Source organism: Alexandromys fortis, unplaced genomic scaffold (assembly GCF_014885135.2).
Source record: "Alexandromys fortis isolate MF-2015 unplaced genomic scaffold, M_Fortis_MF-2015_v1.1 scaffold_119, whole genome shotgun sequence".
In the NCBI taxonomy this organism is placed as follows: domain Eukaryota; kingdom Metazoa; phylum Chordata; class Mammalia; order Rodentia; family Cricetidae; genus Alexandromys; species Alexandromys fortis.
Window position 1 is genome coordinate 923,292 of NW_026067991.1, and position 20,770 is coordinate 944,061.

Genomic DNA, 20,770 nt, shown 5'->3' on the forward strand with positions numbered 1-20,770 from the left:
GTGTGTGTGTGTGTGTGTGTGTGTGTGTGTGAGAGAGAGAGAGAGAGAGAGAGAGAGAGAGAGAGAGAGAGGGATTGAGATTTGCCAAATGCAAACGCCAACACATCACTTGTTTGTTAAAACCATTTTGATTTTCAACTTGAAAACACTGTTTAACTGGGCAGTGGTGGCACATGCCTTTAATCCCAATACTCAGGATGCAGAGGCAGGCGGATCTCTGTGAGTTCAAGGCCAGTCAAGGCTACACAGACAGAGAAGCCCTATCTCAAACAACCCCACACCCCCAAAAAAGAAAGCATTTGTTCTATGTGACAAAATAAGGAAAAGTGTTATAGAAAACAGGTAGAAAATTATGCCAAGTCAGTAAATATTAGACTAACTAGATAAAGAAAAGTGTGTTGGGGTCGACATCAGAATGACCTACTGATGTGGGATTCCCCTCTGTATGCTGTGAATACCATTGGTTAATAAAGAAACTGTCTTGGGCCTGTACAGAGAATAGAGGTAGGCAGGGAAAACTAAACTGAATGCTGGAAGAAAGAAGGAGGCATTAGAGAGAAACCATGTAGCCCTGCGGGACAGAGATGCTAGAAATTTATCCAGTAAGCCACAGCCACGTGGCTATACACAGATTAATGGAGATGGGTTAAATTAAGATGTAAGAGTTGACCAGTAAGAAGCTAGAGCTAATGGACCAAGCAGTGACTTAAATAATATGGTTTCTGTGTGATTATTTCAGGGCTGAGCAGTTGGGAAACAAACAAGTGGCCTCCTCACAACAATCCACAAAACTTTTTCAAGGTATCTATGTCCGAGTCTTGTTCACTCCCAAAATTCTGACTCAGTAGATCTGAATAGACCCAAAAGTATTCTGGAAAAAGTTTACCATATGACTGTGACAAGCACTTCTGATTCAGAACTACCTCTCTTGACTGCCTGGTGACTTCTCAAGTGACCCATTAAACAATAAAATACAAGACAAGTACAGTGGCACATGCTGGTTAATCCCAGCACACCGGAAACAAACAAATAAATAAACAAACGAATGAATGAATAACTGAACACTCTTAATACTGGGGGGGGGGGGGGCTGGGTAGATACCAAGTCATGTGTTATGCTCCTTGGGATCAAATAAACGTCTGCAATGCTGCCACACTTTACTTCAATAACCACTTCTAGCCCCTATGACCACAGCACAGCTGCTGGACTGCGATCAGAAGAGCAGCCATTGTTTACCTCTGCTAGAATCACAGCAAGGCGGCGGCAGCGACGCATCTGTGCTGCAATCACAGAGAAGATCACACAGTGCAAACACAATGGCTGATTGACAAGCCCGAGATCTCTACAATGGTGTCCTACAATTCTCAGTGGCATTTTGATTTAAATGGGTTTGTAACTCATATAGAACTTTTCTTTTGTAGTATCTAGATTTCTGCCATAGTTAAAGAGGCATACGGTTCGGAGGGAGGTTCAATAAATACAATAAGAGTACAACTACTTCAAACTTCAGATGTTGGGCTCTTTTCAAAAGATTCAGAAACAAACAGTTTTTGCTGAGAATTTTTTGTATAACAAATAATTAGGAATAAGTACTTTTGGCATACACATCTTGGCCACCTTATAAAAAAAAAAAACTCCTCTGGAAAAAGTAATAAACATTTGGGAAAATCTTCATATACAATTCAACATTCTGGTTGAATTTTTTTATGTGTCAAAGATGAAGTGTCAGAGTATGTCTTCTGTAACCTTACAAAATGAGTCAAGGGCACAAAAATCAGAGCAGTAACAATGTATCCCTTGCACCCTCCTGGCTGTCTCAACTATCAGCACTTCCTTATACTTGCTGCATATGGTCCCACACTGTCATATACTTTAAAGCAAATCCCCCACACCTATTACCTTTCAGCTTTAACAAATAAATTGTAGCACAATCTCCTCACTACTATCAAATACCCTAGCCTGTAGCTCTGTTGCAATGCTAAACACATTGACCAAAAGCAGCTTAGGGAGGAAAGGGTTCACTTGGCTCACAGGTTACAGTCCATTACCCAGGGAAGCCAAGGAACTGAAGCAAAGACCACAGAGGTGTGGTGTTCAACAGCTTGCTTCCCATGACTTGCTCAGCCTGCTTTCTCAAACCACCCAGGACCCCCTGCCCAGGAGGGGCACCGTCCACAGTGGGCCCTCCCACATAAACCATCAATCAGGAAAATGCCCAGACACACCCACAGGCCAATCTGATAGAGGCAATTTGCCAACTGAGGCTCCTTCTTCCAAGCTGAAGCTATAGTTTATGTCAAATTGATATAAAAAAAAAAAAAACCAACCTATAAAATAAATACAATGTTAAAAGTAATTTAACGTCTCATACCCATTTAACTTCCCCATATTGTTTCAGAATGTACTTGGACAGCTCATTTTATTCCAGGTTGTATCTTTCTGTTTCATACTATAATACACTAAAATAATTTCCCCAAAACCCTCAGTATGTGGTGGGGTGAATGGCTCAGTGGGTCAGGTAAGCGCTTTTGCTGCATAAACCTGAGAACCGGAATCTAGGCCCCCAGCACCCACAAAACAGAAAGGGCATCTTTTCCCCAATAAGAGTTTTGGTTTTAAAGCCGGGCGATGGTGGCGCACGCCTTTAATCCCAGCACTCAGGAGGCAGAGGCAGGCGGATCTCTGTGAGTTCGAGACCAGCCTGGTCTACAGAGCTAGTTCCAGGACAGGCTCCAAAGCCACAAAGAAACCCTGTCTCGAAAAACCAAAAAAAAAAAAAGAGTTTTGGTTTTTACTCATTGCACTGATTTCTGTAAAGATTATATACAAAATGGGAATGGGCAGAGTGACTGCCTAGCATGTGTGAGCCTTGGGTTCGATTCCCACCAAGAAACAAAAGAATAAGGACAGGACAGGAAGCACAATACGTACAGATGCACACTCCCATTTCTCAGAACTAAACTATGTCAACAGTTTCTCCTTTGAGGGATGGGGTGTGCTGGGATCAAACCTAGAGTACCAGAGGTTCCTGCGTGCTGGCAGGAGTCACCCACAAAGCTACACGCCAGCCTTCCAGCGCTGTTTTGATCAACACATAGAAACCAGTATTGCTGTCTCTTGGCCGCTGGAGGATCACAGCCATCTCCAACAACACAGTGATCACCAGACCAGGAAGTCCAGCGACGTCACCGGTGTCCTCCGCTGGTAACAGTACTAAGACAAACACTGAAGTTAGCCAAACTGAGCAAGACACACCAGGTGTCATCTGTGGATTGGGATTCAAAACTATTTGGTGGTAGCAAGACAATCTGCAATACTTATGATTCCTAGGATCATACATAGGAAAAGGAGCCCAATCACACCCGCAAGACAGGTCTGAAGGAGAGAGAAAGAGACCTCAAGGAACAGTGAGAGGAAAGGACGGAATGGGGGGTGGGGCGAGTGCAAAGGCCCGTGCTGGAGCTGGCAAAGCCACAAGAAGGACGGTTCTGCTGTGACGTGATCTGACATGATGAAGCAAGTTTCAAAAGCAAAGGCTAATAAACTATAAAAACTGTGACCACCACTGAACAAAAGAGAGTACTTTTTTAATACATGGATACAGTTTAGTGTTTAAAACAGAGTAAACAAATCCATTCAAACTTTCGCTATTTCTCCATATTGAAAACATTCAAAACAAAATCCATAAATAAGTACATGACTGTCCACAGTCACACCACTGTGCAACAGTACAGGGATGCCACCCCTCATCATGACACCATGGCCCTGGTCAACCTTTCTCCTCCTCACCTCAGACTTTTGTTACATGTATGCTTGGACCTATGAGTGTCGTATCATGCATTCTACTACTTGATCTACTTTTTTCATGCACACCAGTGTGTATCATCCATGTAACGTGAGGTCCACATCCTCACGTTTTCGTGAATGGGGCTGTAACAATGCATGGCTCAGAGCAGGGGCTAGTAAGGTTAACACAAAGCACCAAAGGGCAAGCGAGGTCATCCTGGCTACTGCAGAGTTCCAAACTCTGCAGATGCTCAAGGCCCTGATATAAAATGTTGTCATATTTGTATATAACACTTACACACACATACAGACACTTATATATTTTACAATACTTCACATGTAAATATTTGCCATACTATCTGGAAACATTGACAAGAAAAATGCTCATTCATATTTATTTCAGACACAATTTTCTCTCTTCTAAATTATCTTCACTCTGTGGTAATAGATATAGATATGTATCTATACATACCTATAGATATAGAACCCACATATAGCTACTTGTACTCTGGTACAGGTGGCACAGACAAAGGGAAGGTGGGGTGGTAGGTAAATATAGAAACTACGTAGTTTTATGGACACTGAAATTCTATATAGAATTATCTGTTTACAGATTATAAGTTTTCTTTCTTAACTTTTTAAGATGTAAAAGCTGAGCTCACAGGTATAAATTAAGGGTGACATAATTTTCAAGATTTAATACAAAACAGAAACAGGTATGACCTCTTATTTAAACATTATTTAAAATTTCAGAATAGGGACAGAAGGGCATTATGCTGAGCCAGGCTATTCCACAAGAAGTCCCGTGTGACTTCTGCACGTCCATCAGGCAGAGGGGCCACAGATGGCCAAGTCTTGACTTAAGACTCTACACAGAATCAGGGCCAAACTGAAATCCAAATTGTTCTCTACCACTTAATAAAACTGTGTGTGTCTGTTCTGTGTCTCATGTCTTTAAGCTGTGTGTCGTATCTGTCCTGTGTCTCACGTCTGTAAACTGTGTGTTGTATCTGTCCTGTGTTTCAGGTCTGTAAACTGGGCTGACAGACACCTCGCTAGCATGGGAGGAATAAACAGTGGATTCAGGAGAAGTCTAGTATATGCAAAAACTTTCATGGACATCAGCCATGTTTTCTTCTTTTCTTCTTTCTCCTCCTCCTTTAGCTTCTCCTCGCTGCAGGACTGGGATCATCACATGGGGTCCTTGCACACGCCAGGCAAACACATCCCTAGCCCTTATAATTGCAAAATTATAACTGTAAAATTAATAACTAGAGAAATTCTACTTTGCCAATGTTCTATATTATTTTGCATTATTTTTGATAAATAATAATTTTGATAAATAACGCTCTGATAAATAACCTTGTTTGCACTGACTGTGCATACCACACTCACCCTATTATTTCTCAGAAGGTAGTCCCAGATATAAAAAATACCAATCAAAATATGCATTTTTTATTGATTTGTAGTTTTTGTGTGTGTTCAGAGGACAACCTGCATAGGAGGCAGCTATCTCATTCTGCCATGTGGATCCAAGGGATCAGACTCAAGTTTGTCAGTCTTGGTGGCAAGCACTTTTACCCACGGAGCCATTTTTCCAGGCCCCAAAATATATGCATTTTAAATTGTGATGTGTGAGACAGCAAATGACTCAGCCGGTAAAGGTGCTTCACCACGCAAGCCTGGCAACCAGAGTTCAGAGTTCAACCTCCAGAGGCCACTCCTTATGTGCACCATCCTCTGACTCCTTGTGTTCTCCCTGGCACACGGCCCCACACTCATGAATGCACTGACTACACTCTCTCCTACTGTCTGAGAATTGTTTCCCAGTACCTTTTGCCTACTGGTTTTGTTTAGCTTTGTTGGGGGAGGGGGATGACTGACAAGGTCTCTACACAGCTCCAGCTATCTGGAACACACTATGTAGACCAGGCTGGTCTTGCCTCTGTTCCCAAGTGCTGGGATAAAAGGTGTGCACCCCATGCCTGGCAGTACGGGAACTCTTGAAGTCATCAATTTAATGGGCAAAAATCCCTTCCTTTAGTGTGGGTAGGTTTTGATTTTTAGTCTTTTAGTTGTTCGGCTCACGACTCCAAAGGCATGGTGACCCCTTCTAGAAAGGGAGATATCAAGTGGCAAACCCACTGCCCGGGCTTCACCCAACCTCGCTGCACTTTAACTTTCCTTCCCATGGCTTAGCAGTGGAAGGCAGCGAGTGACGGTCCAGCACTGGTCTCTGCCTCCTCCTGACTAGCCGCCTAATACCCCTGCCAAGCCTTCCCCATGTGATGGACTGTGTTATCTCAAACCGGAGTCAAAATAAACCCCTCTTTCTTTCCTCAAGTTGTCTTTTAAGGTATCCTGCTGTGGCCACAAGAAAACAGTATCAATCGCTCCCAACATGACTTTACCACCCCCAGTAAAGATGAAGAATATGGCAGGAGCATAGGTCTGTAATCGCAGCTATTCAGAAGACAGTTCAAGGCCTGTTAAGCTAAAGAATAAACTCAAGACCAGTCTGGGCAAATAAGACCCTATTTCAAGATAAAAAGTCAAAACAAAAGCCTGGAGATAGAAGTCGCTGGCGAAGCACTTGCCTGGCGTGCACGAGACAAGAGGCTCCATTTCCAGCGTCACACATACACACACAGAGCGACTGTATTTCTCTGCCCCCTTGAGCTGGGTGGCACCTTAAAAGAATATGATAACATTAACATTGCTAGTCCAGGCACAACTCCCAACCCTTTAATTTTCTCGTTCCCTAGAAGCAAACTACTTTGAACATACAACTACATTGGCAGTAACATGCAATAAGAGGCCCAGGTTACACGGAGAGACAAATGAGATGCCGGGTGGGAAGGACAGACGGATCCAAGGATGCCAGGACATCAGACACATGGGCTGAAGTGGGTCTCCCAGCCTGGGCCATGTCAGGAGATTCTAGGGAAGATGAGTCAGAGCTGAGCCAGCCAGCCAGGCTCTTTTCCAAACCTCTGACTCCTGAATCATAAGCAAAATAAAAGGGTCGTTTTGACTCTCTTTCAGTTGATCTGTCACACACAGCATCAGATAATCAGATGTGATTTAAAGTGTCTCTCCAAATCAACACTGTGCCTCACAAGAGGACCTTGTAACAGCACTGCCACGCTGCCTTGGGATGGCACAGAGCGGCACCTCGGGAACAGAAAAACTAGGGCACGAGGCTAGCCAGGCACTTACTATGTGCCTTTAATCCTGGATAGACTTTAATCCTGATCCTGCCTCCACCTCTCCAGTGCTATAATTTATGATTACAAAGTGATTATGAGACCAGCCAGTCTTTAAAAACCACTTACAAGCCTACATCTCATTAGCTGTTTGTTTGTGAGGTTGTTGGGGATGTTTGGAGGAGGGGTAGTTACTTCTTTTTGAGACGGGGTCCTTCTAGATAGCCCAGGCTGGCTTGGAACTCACTCTGCAGTCCAGCTTGACCCTGAACTCACTATATAACCAAAGCTGACCTCAAACTTAAGACAATGCCCCTGCCTCAGCCTCTCAAGGTCAGAGATTACAAGCATGAGTCCATTGATTTTTTTTTTTCCCTCTAGATATCTCATTCTGGTTCAGGTGGCTCAGGGACAATAGCAGAAAACCTGTCTGATTTCCTAAACAGTTAGGAAAAACACAAAACTGTATCAGAATGAAGGAAGGATGGTTAACCCGCACAAGCGCAGTTGAGTTGGCAGAGTAACGGGATGTCCTACAGCACTTTAGGATAACCAGATAACTAGAGTTAGCAACATTAAACAATGTCAAATAGCTACTAGGGAAGACTTTAACTGTCTCCAACACAAGGAAATGATAAACATCTAAGGTAATGTGTATGCCAATTATTCTGATCTGATCAAATTTTAGTGTCTGTACAAGTGTATATACACTGTGTCCTCAAAACACAATTATTATTTGTCAATTTTTAGATAACACTATATATAATAAATAAGTGAAATTTTATTAATTAGACAAATAAACATTTTTCACATTGAAAAATAGAAGGACAGTGATAACCATATTACCTCACCTTAGACACTGTGAACACAGCTACAATCTAGAAATATCAGTAGACATAAGTGGGGATGGGGCAGAGAGGGCTAAACAATATTTAATATCTCTTTCTACTATTTCTTTCCTCTTGTTGTTGTAGTTTTATTTTGTTTCTTGTTTGAGACAGGGTCTCACCAGGTAGCCCTGGCTGGCCTGGAAATCCCTACGTAAACCCGTCTGGCCTCAAACTCACAGACACCCCCCTGCCTCTGCCTCCTGAGTGCTGAGATTTAAGGTGTCCACCATCATGCCTAGACCATTTGAATTTTTCTTTTAAAAGAAAAAGGCATCAAGAACGGTGGCACATGCCTAGAATCCCGGTGTTAGGGGCTGGGAAAGGCAGGAGGATCTTAAGCTCAAGGTTCTCCTGGGCCCCATGGTGAGACCCTAGCTCCAAAAAACGGAGGGGGAAGAGCTAAAGATGTGTTGCATTTACAGAGTGCTTCCAAAAGAAAGTTCTTTTACTTTGCCAGGCATGGTGGTACATGACCTCATCACAGCCATGACAAGACCCTGGTGCAAAAGTAAGAGTAGTGCAAGAATGTAGTGTTCTCTCTCTCTCATACACACAAACACATTTGCACATGCACACACACACCTCTCTGTCACATACACACACACATGCACACAGACACGTACTCGCACACTCACACGCACGCACACACACACACAACACCTACACAAACATAACCTCCAAAGCGCCGTCTCCTTGCATTTTCAACACTTTAAAGAAAAACTCAGAGGGACGAACTTTCAGTTCACTATTACAGCTTCTCATGGAACAGAACGCTGAAACAGACTAAACCCAAAACACTTGTGAGCTAAAAACCGTTCTAAAAAGACTGTCAACAGGAAAAGTTTCATTTACTTACACGTATTTCTGGCTAATGCCACAAAAACCAAAATGGTTAGTCCTGTCAGGTTTAGTTTCCTATGAGTAAATAAACCAGTGCATACTCTGGCCATAATTTGTAAGACGCACGATTAAATTGTTAATATTCCTCCTGGTGTTCTCCCCATCGCCCTCCTTCAGTCCAACACGTACGCCCGTCAGTTACTCCCCCTTCCCTGTGACGTCATTCCAGACAGCTCCTCCTGCCTGGCCCTCCCCGGTAGCTGGACCTATAGGCACAGGGAATGTGCCCAGTTTACATAATCTTTTTTTTTTTTTTAAAGCCCTTTGCTGCTCTCCTGCAGCTTAAAGGGTAATTTTGTTCTGTTATCCAAAGGGATATTGCAGCTGGGTGCTAGGGCTGAGGGTAGAGCACTTGCCAGCTTGCGTGAGGTCCTAGATCCAACCTCTAACACTGAAAGAAAGAGGAAAAACAAATCCCCAGCAGAGTTCTAAAACTGCAGCTAATACCAAATCCTATAAATATCTTTTCCTATGATGCATGCCTACTTGAATGTTTAATTTACAAATTAGGCAGAGAAGCGTAACCACAATAAAGTAGTATTAGGGCTAAAGAGATGAGATAGCTCAGAGGTTAAGAGCACTAGCTGCTCTTCCAGAGGTCGTGAGTTCAGTTCCCAGCAACTACATGGCAGTTTACAGCCCTGAGATCCGATGCTCTCTTCCGGCAGGCAGGCATACACACAGAGAGAACACTATACATAATAAATACATCATTTTTAAAAGAGAATAAAAAACAGAATTATCATAACAATACACTATAATAAAAGTCACGTGGCAGGTAGGCAGTTAAAAGCACTTGCTGAGCTTGCAGAGGGCCCACTTGGCAGCTCACAACCACCTGTAACTCCAGTTCCAGATGATCCATCTGGTGTCCTCCCCGGTCTCCTCAGCCACCAGGCAAGCACAGGACACACACACATACATGCAGGCAAATGCTCACACACATAAAAACAAATCTTTGAACAAAGTTAACATGAATGTGCTCTCGGAGCACCCTCCTGGAGCCATGCTGCTTCCTGGGATGTGTCAGAGAGTTCAATGTCCGCGTGCCAAGGCAGAAAAGACAGATGGCACAGCGGTGCTGGTAGTGACTATGGGGAACAAACGTCCAGAATTTAGGGTCCTCAACACTCGCTTCTATTGGGTTTCTTCCAGAACAGCCTAGTTTTGCCATTGAGGACTTGCTTTGGATGGGGCCTTAATCCAACTTCTCCACCACGACTGAAAATGTGTCCACAGTCTCTTCGTCAACAGATGCACCCTCTCTGGTGACGTTTACAGTTCTCAGCCCCAACACAAACCTGAATCTGTGTGTCTGTCTCTTATCTGCTGTCACACGGCTTGGTGTGATTCGTTTCAGGGATTACCACTGAAGTCTTCGTATATGTTAAACACTGTCTGCCCTGGCTCTTTGCACCCAGGTCAAGTTCCACCCACAAGCCTTCTCCCATTGTAACAGGGGCTTATTACATGTTATTATCTGTGACTTTAATTTTATTACATTTATTTGCTTATGTATACGTACTCATATGGAGGGCAAAGGCCAACTCAGGAGAGCCAGTTCTTGGGAATCAAACTCGGGGTGTCAGCCTTGGTGGCAAGTGCCTTTACCTGAGGAGCCATCTCGCTGGCCCAATGTCTGCAACTTCTGCTGGTTGAGAGGGGAAAGCAAAACTCACACAAACCAGGGGTAGCAGCTCACACCTGGAATCCCAGCATGAAAGGCTGAGGCAGGAGGATTACTATGGTCCTAGGCCAGCATAAACTACAGAGTGAGACTCAAACAAGAAACAAATGAAGTGCCAGCAGGATTTCTCATCGGGTAAATTAGCAGCTTGACAGTAAACCAAAAATCTGAGTGCAATGCCTGGAACCCACAGGACGGGCAAGAACTGTTCTGACCATCACACATGCACCAAATGTGTGACCCTACACACATGCACACACACACTCACATTCACATACATATGTATACGCGCACACACACATGCACACACTCACATACGTATGTATACACACACGCGCGCGCACACACACACACTCACGTATCATTTCAGAGTAAAGGTTGTTTAAATGTTTTAAAAAGCACCCTGTAAGAAGGGCACAGTTCTGTGGCTATAGTCAGGCACTTTCAAGCAGTTCTCACTGCTTTGTCACTTAAATGAATCGCTCTATAGTGAGTAAAGTGAGGGCTAGAAGACTCATTCATATGGTTCTTGTTGCGGTAACCAAAGAGCGAAGTGAAACCACTTAAAGGAGGATGGATTTATTTAATATCCAAGATCCACCCACCACAACAGGAAGAGTACACCAAAGCAGCTCATCACGTGGCGTGGCAGGAAGCAAAGCAGAGAGGAAGGAACAAGGACTAGGTAAGACCTTCCAAGTTACACCCTTGTACCTACACCTACAACCTGGGACTAGGTATGAACTTCCAAGTTACACCCTCATACCTACTTCCTCTACTTAGGTTCACAAAAGGTGCTACAATCTCCCAAAATATTGCCACCACTTAGGGATCAATCATGTAACATAAGCTTCTGGAGGGCATTTCATCTTGCCCCTGGCTTCCAAGAGTTCATGCCAATTTTATGGTGTCAAATGAACTCAGTTAGCTCCGAGAGTCACAGTTCCAACCCTGCTCAAAAGAACAAATGCGGGCTGGAGAGATGGCTCAGTGGTTAGGAGCATTGCCTGCTCTTCCAAAGGTCCTGAGTTCAATTCCCGGCAACCACATGGTGGCTCACAACCATCTGTAGAGAGGTCTGGTGCCCTCTTCTGGCTGCAGACATGCACACAGACAGAATATTGTATACATAATAAATAAATAAATATTAAAAAAAAAGAACAAATGCAAAATGCTATTATCTCCAGCATCCTGGAGTCTACACTGCAGCTCTGTGTTTACCCTCAGAACTCCACACGATCTGCCTGCGTAGACTCCCACCCTGCCCCGTGGTGTCTACCCAGCCTCCCAGCCTTCTCTGTGAGATCTGGTTAGAAGTCTCCATGACCCTACAACCAGGGTCACATGGATAATGACCAGTTCTGTACCAGCTGGAGTGGTGCCATCTTGGACCATGGCTGCACTGGCCTCTGAGTTCCTGAGCAGCAGAGTACAGTGAAGTGAATCATAGGAAAACACTTTCCTAGGCTGCACGTTGCAAGCCCTGTTTCTGGGTGAAGCTCTCATCCCAAGTAAAAGTTTCTTAATAAGTTTATGTGTTTATGCCCTTGAGCCTGCTATGGTTGGAGTCCTGGCCAATTCCCAGGAAGCCATTAGGGCTAACTGTAGTTGGTGTCTTCTCTGTTGTCCTAACCTCCTCGGGAATGATCCTTCTTCAGCACCATCGTCACAGCAGCCTTCCGACCACAATGCATGTTTCTTAAGTCATTCTGTTCCCTTCATTCTCAACCCTCGCTGCCTTTTCACTTAAATGAAGCAGCCAGCAATGCTAGGCAGCTGCTGAATGCTAAACTGCCTTAATACTTTCCTCGCCATATAACTAGTCCACCACTTTTAATTCAGTCTCCCACAGTCTCCAGCCATGAAAAAATGTAGAAGGGATTCTCAATGGCCTTTACTCCAGTTCCCCAAAGAAGCCTCACTTCAGCCCAGAGCCTGCATTCTTCTCAGTTGTCTGGTCCTCTGAGCTCCCAGCACAACGTCCACTAACCTGTTCATAGCACGTGAGAGTTCTGCTAGCCCACTTCCCCAAACTCTTCCGCATTGCTCCCTCAGACCAGCTCCCAAAGGCTTCTGCACCTATCAGGAGGCGGTCGTGGAAATAGCCCTCTTTCTCTGGTACCAACATTTGGCATCAGTCAGTTTCAGGTCGCGGTGACTAAAATCGCTGATATAAACACCAGAAGAGAGGAGGGGTTTGTTTGTGCTCATGATTCCCAAGGGGCCAGCCATGGCTGCTCAGCCCCAGTGTCCATGGGCAGAACATCAGAGTGATAGAAGACACAGTGGAAGCTATTCACCTTGTGACAGGTAGACGGGAATAAAGCCGGAAGAGGGAACCAGGTCTTTCGTAAGGACAACCTGAGGAACCTACTTCCAACCAGTCCCAATTCCTAATGTTTCATGACCTCCAAAACAGCCCTGCTGGACAGGGACCGAACATTCCACACACAAATGAGCTTCAGGAGGATGGTTCACAGCCATGCAGTAATATTGCAGGCCTTAGCAATCTCAGCGTAAGGCCAGTTTTTCCTTTTCTCATGGAGAATTTTGCCTTTTCCCATAAATGAAGCACTTTACAGTTTCCTTTGTCTAGATCTGCCAGCACTACGGCTCTCAGACTTCCAGCCCACTATTAAATAAGACAAAGACTGCTTAAACACAGCACTACAATCCCACCCAGTCCATCTGAGAACTAAGACCACGGAGTGGCTGATGGGCAGGCAGCATATAAGGTGACCGCACGGGGAGAGGAAGCAGCACATCCCAGCTGGATGGAGCGGGACAATGGGTGACTATTCACCACACTACTTGGAAGGGCGAATTTTAAAACATGCCTTTTCAGGCCTGGGGACATGACTCAGTTGGTTAACTACCTGCTGCATAAGCGTTGAGAACCTGAATTCAGGTCTCAAACACTAAAGCAAAGGCGGGCGTGCCAACAAGCATCCACAGCCAGTGCTGGGGTACAGAGACGGGCGAATGCCTGGGGTTCATTAGCCAGTCGGCCAGTCTCCAAGGAGCCAACTCAGGTCATCAGACGTGCCCACTTGACTGCCAGGCTATCAACATGGCCCCATTTGGTATTTTCTAGACCAAGATTCATGCAGATAACAACCCTTGGATCGATTTTTTTTAATTATTTTTATTCCAAAGTCATCATTTTAAATTCTACATCATTAACAAAGTCAAAATATGCAGCTAGCTTTTAATATTTAATACATTTTAACATTAATGTCTAATGTTTTGTTCTATGCCAGGTGGTGGTGCACACCTTTAACCCCAGCACTTGGGAGACAGAGGCAGGTGGATCTCTGTCACCTGCTCTACCGTCTGAGCTCCAGAGATACATAGAGAAACCCTGTCTCAAAATAAATAAATAGATAAATAAATATGTCTGAAAGCTCAGTAATTGTGTTTGTATACGAACACTACTCGGTGTGAAAACATACTGCACAAGAACTCAAATGGCTCAGCTCTGGCTGCTCTTCCAGAGAACTGGGTTCAATTCCCGACACCCACACGGCAGCTCACAACTGTCTGTAACTCAGTTCTTGGGGATCTGATACCCTCTTCTGACTGCTGTACTTATGCACAGATATACATTTAGGCAAAACACACACACGCATAAAATAAAAATCTTTTCTTTTTTCAAAGTCTCACTGCATAGCCCTAGCTGGCCTCAAACTCACAATCCTTCTGCCTCTGGCAGCCTGAGTACTGGGAATTGTAGAGGTGCCTCCAACATGCCAAGCCTAGAAACAATTTGGATTACGAGTTCTGAAAATTCAAACAAGAAATTACTCACAATCTCAGGCACAAATTCAAACTTCAGTAAATATTAATTAAAATGTCTGCCTCCCAAATATTCCCTCTTTTAAAAAAAAAGGTACATTTGGATACATTTACATTCTTGCAGATTTTTATAACAAGATTTTGACCTTTAAGCGTTTACACTGGTATTTTAAAAGCTAAAAATAGAACCCAAAATTATACAATGAAATGTGCCCTCCAATCTATTCAGCAAAAATCAAAGTACCCACCATTGGAATGAAAGAGAAAGCACCGAGTTTATTCAAATTATTCAAATCACAGCAACAGCATCCTTTTCCCCCTACTTCAGCCACATCCCCTCATGTTTTCCCAGCAGTTTAGCAGGGAAATGAAGGTTTGAGAAGTGGTGAATCTTTTCCTCAACAAGATCTGACTTTTGCACTAAGTCTATAGCATCCAAATCAGTTACACGCAAATGCCATACTTAAATGCCATAAGATTCATTTCGTGAGCCAAGCATGGTGGCGCACGCCTTTAATCCCAGTACTTGGAAGGCAGAGAGAAGTGGATCTCTGTGAGTTCGAGGCCAGCCAGGTCTACAGAGTGAGTTTCAGGACAGCCAGGGCTACACAGAGAACCCCTGTCTCAAAAACAACCCCCCCCACACCAAAAAAAAAAAGATTAACTTTGTGAAAGAATTTTTATTTTATAAACTTTATTATTTAAAAACTTGCAAATACAGGCTCCAAAACCACAGAAAAACCCTGTCTCGAAAAACCAAAAAATAAAATAAAATTAAATAAATAAATAAAAACTTGCAAATAAATAAAAGGACCCAAAATTAACAGGACCCAAAGTCTACAAAACTCAATGAACTTTTATACAGTTAAAATTTACACTTTGGAACATAAGCTTTTGGTTTTGGTGGTAGATAAGTACATAAAATATCTTCAATACTGAAAGTATAAAATTTAATGTGAGGCTCCACTGTTTCTGTTCTGATCCCCCCACCCCCACTTGGTTTTTCGAGAAAGGACTCCTCTGTGTATGTAGCCCTGGCTGTCCTGTCCTAGAACTGGCTTTGTAGACCAGGCTGGTCTCAAAATCAGAGATTGCCTCTGCCTCTGCCTCCCGAGTGCTGGGAATAAAGGCGTGTGCCACTACCACCAGGCCTTAATGTGTTTCCTTATTATGTTCTGTGTGTAGATGTTTGACCTGCATGTATGTCTGTGCACCACATGTGTGCCTCGTGCCCAGAATAGGGCACTGATTCCTGGAGCTGTAGTTACAGACAGTTCTGAGCCGACACGTAGGAGCCAGGAATCGAGCCCAGGTTCACTGGAGCGCGGTCAGTGCTCTTAACAGCGGAGCTGTCTCTCCAGCCCCAGTGTGAGTAAAGGGGAAATGGTTTTAAGGGATTAAAGTCAGAGACCAGCCCTCAGGATGTCTCTTGCTTTCCTTGGTAGTAGCGAATAGCAGAGCATGTGTATATGTGAGTGGTGTGCATGTATGTTTGCATATTTATGTAGGTTGGTGTATGTATGTCTAAGCACCCACACACATATGTGTAAAGGCCAGCTGTGGGTGTTTCTCCATCATTCTCCACCTTATATATTTAGGAAGGGTCACTTGATCCCAGAGCTCTGATTCAGCCCCTCTAGCTAGCCAGCTTGTTAGTCTAGCTGGCCAACGTGTTCCAGAGCCTCCATCTCTGCCTCCAAAGCGCTGAGATTGCCAGCCCAGCATTTACAAGTGTGCTGGGGATCCACACTATGGTGGTCCTCAATGATTGTGCCGTCAATGTTCTACCCACTGAGCCGTCCCCTCGGCCCGGGATCACACCGTCAGTGCTCTACCCACTGAACTGTCCCCTCGGCCCAGAATCACACCGTCAGTGCTCTACCCACTGAGCCGTCCCCTCGGCCCAGGATCACACCGTCAGTGCTCTACCCACTGAGCCGTCCCCTCGGCCCAGGATCACACCGTCTGTGCTCTACCCACTGAGCCGTCCCCTCGGCCCAGAATCACACCGTCTGTGCTCTACCCACTGAGCCATCCCCTCGGTCCAAGTGACAGGGCTTTTGCTAAGATGTCTAGACTAGCCACCAATTCACAATCCTCCTGCCTCACTGTCTGATGGGCATAGAGGCATCAGTCACCCATCCCCACAGCTCACAAATTCTCTATTTTGATATGAGTTCCAATAAATTCACATACACTCTTAAGTCAATTTTATCCAGTATACATGTGATGTGAACTAATATTAATGAAATATCCTATTCAGATACAACACAAATCTACACAATAGTGGAAACCCAGAAAACTACAATTATTATGTGAACAAGGGGCTGTCGACTTCTTGGTACTGTTCTCTACTGTAAATCTAAACGAGGCCCCAAAATGAATACAAGACACTGGAGCTCTTGGAACCTTGGTCTCTGTTCCCAGTTTGCAGCTGACAATAACTGGAATGCCAGAGGCTAGATATGCTAGAAGTCTCTAGCTACATAAAATAGGGCAAAATATTACAATCAAGTTGAACAAAAAAGTTCACCACGTCACGCCATAACAACCTGGCATCTTGAATTCTTCCTTTATATTCAATGGTTACTTTAAAAAGAAAGTGTCACGTGACATGTAACCAACATCAAAGGCCAGACGCCTACCCAAAGCACTTCCCTTAACTTGCCTTTTTTTTTTCCAAATCAAATTTATCTGAAACTAGGGAAGCACAAAGCTTACAGTCTCTAAAAAGAAAACAAACAAACAAACAAAAAACAGTTGTTACTTCCTGTGAAGATAAAGAGCTGATGGTTGGGGAGACCGCCCGGTGGGGAAAAGCGCTTGCCACACAAGCCAAAGGAACTGAGTTTGATTCCCCAAAACATATGTTTAAAAAAAAGGTACCTCACTATACCTATAATCCCAGCGCTAGGGAGACAGAGATGGGAGGATCCCTAGATACTGCTGGCCAGCCAGTCTAGCCAAATCAGCAAGCCTGGGGTTCAGTGGGAGCCGTCTCAAAAGACAAGGTGGGAAGTAACTGAGGCAGACACCCAGTGACTAGCGCTGGCCTTCACACACACACCTGCACACACACACATGAACATATAACACACACAAACACAAACAGCTGAATCAGCTAAGCAAAACTTTCAAAATAAGCAAAACTTCCCAAGGTATTATTTTAAAATTACTTCATTTGGGGCCCAGTCAGGAAAGCTAACCTCCAAGGCTGCCCTAAACAATTTGTTTGGGTCTCCAGCGTCCTTCAATTCACCCAGAACATAAAACTGTCAAAATCTAATGGCAATGACAGTGCAGAGCTGTGTTTGCTCGCAACCACTAAAGTCAAATAAAACTTAGGTCTAGAAAAGAACAAAGGCAACGTGTCCTTAAGTTTCCTCTAACTTCCCTCATTCTACACGTCCCCTTCCTCTTCTTGGAGAGGAGAATGGGATGCCAAATTAACAGTCAGAAGGCTGAGAACAGCTAGTTCCCGGAGGGTGCAAGAATTTACAATACACACTAGGCAGGGAGCTCGGTGGGCGCGCACACACACGCGCACGCACGCGCACACACACACACACACACACACACACACACACACCAATGCTCAGAGGAAGCTTTCATAAAATGTCACTATGTAACAGAAGTTTTAAGGTCTTATTTAGGCCTAAAGCCAGTCCTATCCAGTACACTGTAAACCACAGCCTAGAAAAGCTCCATTCTCCAAACCCAGAGTTTCCGATAATGCTCCAAAGAGCACGGATTCTGGACCCCTTCAGTACTGCCGCCTCTCACGTGGAAGGCAGGCAAGCCCATGTGAATCCAAATGCCACCACATCAGTTTTGTGACAGATCCACTGGGAGCATCCGACTGTGATCCAGGGCCCTCGGGGCCGCGGGAAGAGGAACACAAATGCAATCTTCGGGGCCCTCCTACTTCCGTTCTCAAAGCAGAAACGCTATCTTGTCTAGCCTCAACCCTGCACCTCTTCCAAAAGCTTCGACCGAAGGCAGAGCAGATCGTGGCGGTCAAGAGTGGCTAGAATAGGTGGTTCAACAGCCCCTCCAGCCCCGACTCTGTCGAATCCGCCGCCGACGCTTCCCTGAGGCCCATGCCCCCTCCTCCGCGGCCGAGGGCCGCTGAGAAGCGGGAAGAGGAACTAAGTGACCCGCAAGGATGCCCAGAAAGCTGGCGTGCAGGGGGGTGGGGAGGTGGGCGCCGACGCGCAGCGGAAGGAAAGGGAGAGGAAGAGCGCCAGAGAAGGGACGCGACTTTAGCGATGCGGCGGTGCCCGGGCTCCGGGAGAGGCGGCTGTGAGCCAGGGCAGAAGAGGCGACGTCCCCTCTCGGCCACGCCTCGGACTGCGGGCGAAAGGCTGCGGCCCGCCCCGTCGAAAGGCGCGGACTGAGGGCCCGCGGTGCTCCCGGAGCTGGCTGGAGTGCCCGGGGTCGGCGGTGTACCCAGGATCTGTGGGTGTACCCGAGAGCCAACGATGCACCCAGGGTCGGTGGGTGCTGCCGAGGGCTGGCGGGTGTTCCCGGGTCAGTCAACGCTCCCGCAGCCGGCGGGCACTACCGGGGCCAGCGAATGCTCCCCGGGTTGACGAGTGATCCGGGGTTCAGTGGCCGCTCCCCAAGACCGGTTCTCTCGCCCCGCCGCCGGGAGAGGCGGCTCCGGGAGGCACCGGGCGACCGGGCAGCGTTACCTGAAGCGGGGCGAGTCCTTCAGGCACTCCTCGAAATCCACCGTCATCTTCATCTTTCCTCCGCCTGGCCTCGCAGGCGACGCCGGAGGAGCAGCGGGAGCTGCAGGAGTGGAGGAGCGGAGGAGCGGTGGCACCGGGGATCTGGGCGGCGTCGGCGGGCGCTCGGCCGCCTCTAGCGCTGCACGGAGCTGCGGAGGGCACCGTGCACCCTGGACATAGCAGCCGCGAAGACTGCAACAGCTCGGCAGGCCCAGGCCGCCTCTTCCTCCGCCCCAGCTGAGCGCCGGCCGGGGGAAAACGCTCCGGAGTGACAGCCGCGGCCAGCCAGCCACCAAGCCGCGGCCACGGGAGGGGCTTCCGGCAGCACCGCCCGCGGGAGGTGCACGGCCACTGCGACAGCCAACCGCGGTGCGCTGGTGTCGTTAGGCGGGATGCGCGGGTTGCTAGGAGGCTGGCCACGCAGGCGCCCTGAAAAGGAAGGAAGTCACGTGGCCCGCGTCTCTCAGCCCCCCCCTCCACCCCCCACCCATCCCTCACCCCCTCCCTTGGGTCTGAAAGGAAGATGTGCTCTTTAAAGCAGCTTTGGCAGCAATCAGTAGAGATCTAAGAGCAGAAATTATGACAAGGAAAGGATTAGACTAAGCCTTTCAGTTTAGAGAAACTGAGGCCGGGAGAGGCGTGAGGGCACGTTTGATAACCTTTCGCGTATTGGTTCCACCGCTTAATGATTTGGAAATTGCTTCTACATACATCTTTTCATACAATCAGGGACCGTTCCCTGAAAGAAAGTACAATGGCTAAACGATATTAAAAGCACCCATAAAAGTATGAGTGTATCTGTAAAAATGCATAGGTGGGATGTTTGAACCCAGTGGTTGTGAACACCTGGAGGCAACTTCTAGAGTTCTCTCCTAGCTTTCCCACTTGACAGGGCGCTCATCTGATAGAACTGTCCAGTTGACACGGCGTCACACGTCCAACAAGCGTTGGCTGGAATTGCACTACCGTCTTCTTTGCAGGTTAGTCAAAGGTCAAGCCTCAGCTGGCTCACTTTTACTATCTAAAGTCTGTAACCTTTGGCCATTTGCATATGTTAGAGAGTGGTTGCACGCTAGCCAGTTTTCGTAACCTCCAGTTAAACCTTGATCTCTTCACATTTAGAACGTTCCAGCATAATCTGAAACTTTTGAAAGAACACACATTGTATATGTTTCTTTTTTCGTTAGAAACTGTTCCTCTTTTTTTTTTTTATTGAATTCTACATCTGTATGATCTACATAGGTTCTCTTGATAGCTACAAACTATCAATTGTTAAATGCTCAGTATCCTCAAGTATATCAACTGGTCAGACTAATCCTTTCGAGGAATGTAACTCTACCAAGAGAATTAGCCATTTATACTGCGTTTAATTGCATTGATTTGTGACAGTCAGCATATGCACTCAGTTATTGTGCCAAGGTTTCATCATTCTGTTGCAAGACCCTTAAAAGTGGCATGGGAGGGGGCAAGTTAAAATTCAGCTGCACAAGATCTTAATGTGAGGCCAGCCTGGGCTACATAGTGACACCCTGTCTCAAAAACACAGACATGGTAACCAAAACCCTGTGGTACTGGCACAAACCCAGAGAGGCAGAGCAGTAGGATAGCACTGAGAACCCAGAATGAAAACCACACACCTACACTACCAAATCTTTAAACAGCTATGTCAAAACATAGCTGAGATATGGTGCTCATACCCACCACAAATGGTGCTGAAGAACCTGGACATCTGCATATAAGATAATGACAGTAGGGTCCGGAGCAATGTCCATA

At 45.8% G+C, this 20,770-nt stretch overlaps 1 protein-coding gene across 3 annotated transcripts in view; it reads right to left on the reverse strand.

The window, feature by feature from the left end:
* Acap2 (ArfGAP with coiled-coil, ankyrin repeat and PH domains 2) overlaps positions 1 to 19,484 on the reverse strand; it is a 110,436-nt gene extending 90,952 nt beyond the window's left edge. Inside the window, exon 1 of one of the 3 annotated variants that reach the window (XM_050159813.1) lies at positions 18,959 to 19,484. In XM_050159813.1, the coding sequence (XP_050015770.1) occupies positions 18,959 to 19,011 (53 nt within the window). In that variant the 5' untranslated portion in view covers positions 19,012 to 19,484. The remainder of the gene's footprint in view (positions 1 to 18,958) is intronic. The other 2 variants (XM_050159811.1, XM_050159812.1) reach the window with 2 other exon arrangements.
* Between the last annotated feature and the right edge of the window lie 1,286 nt (positions 19,485 to 20,770).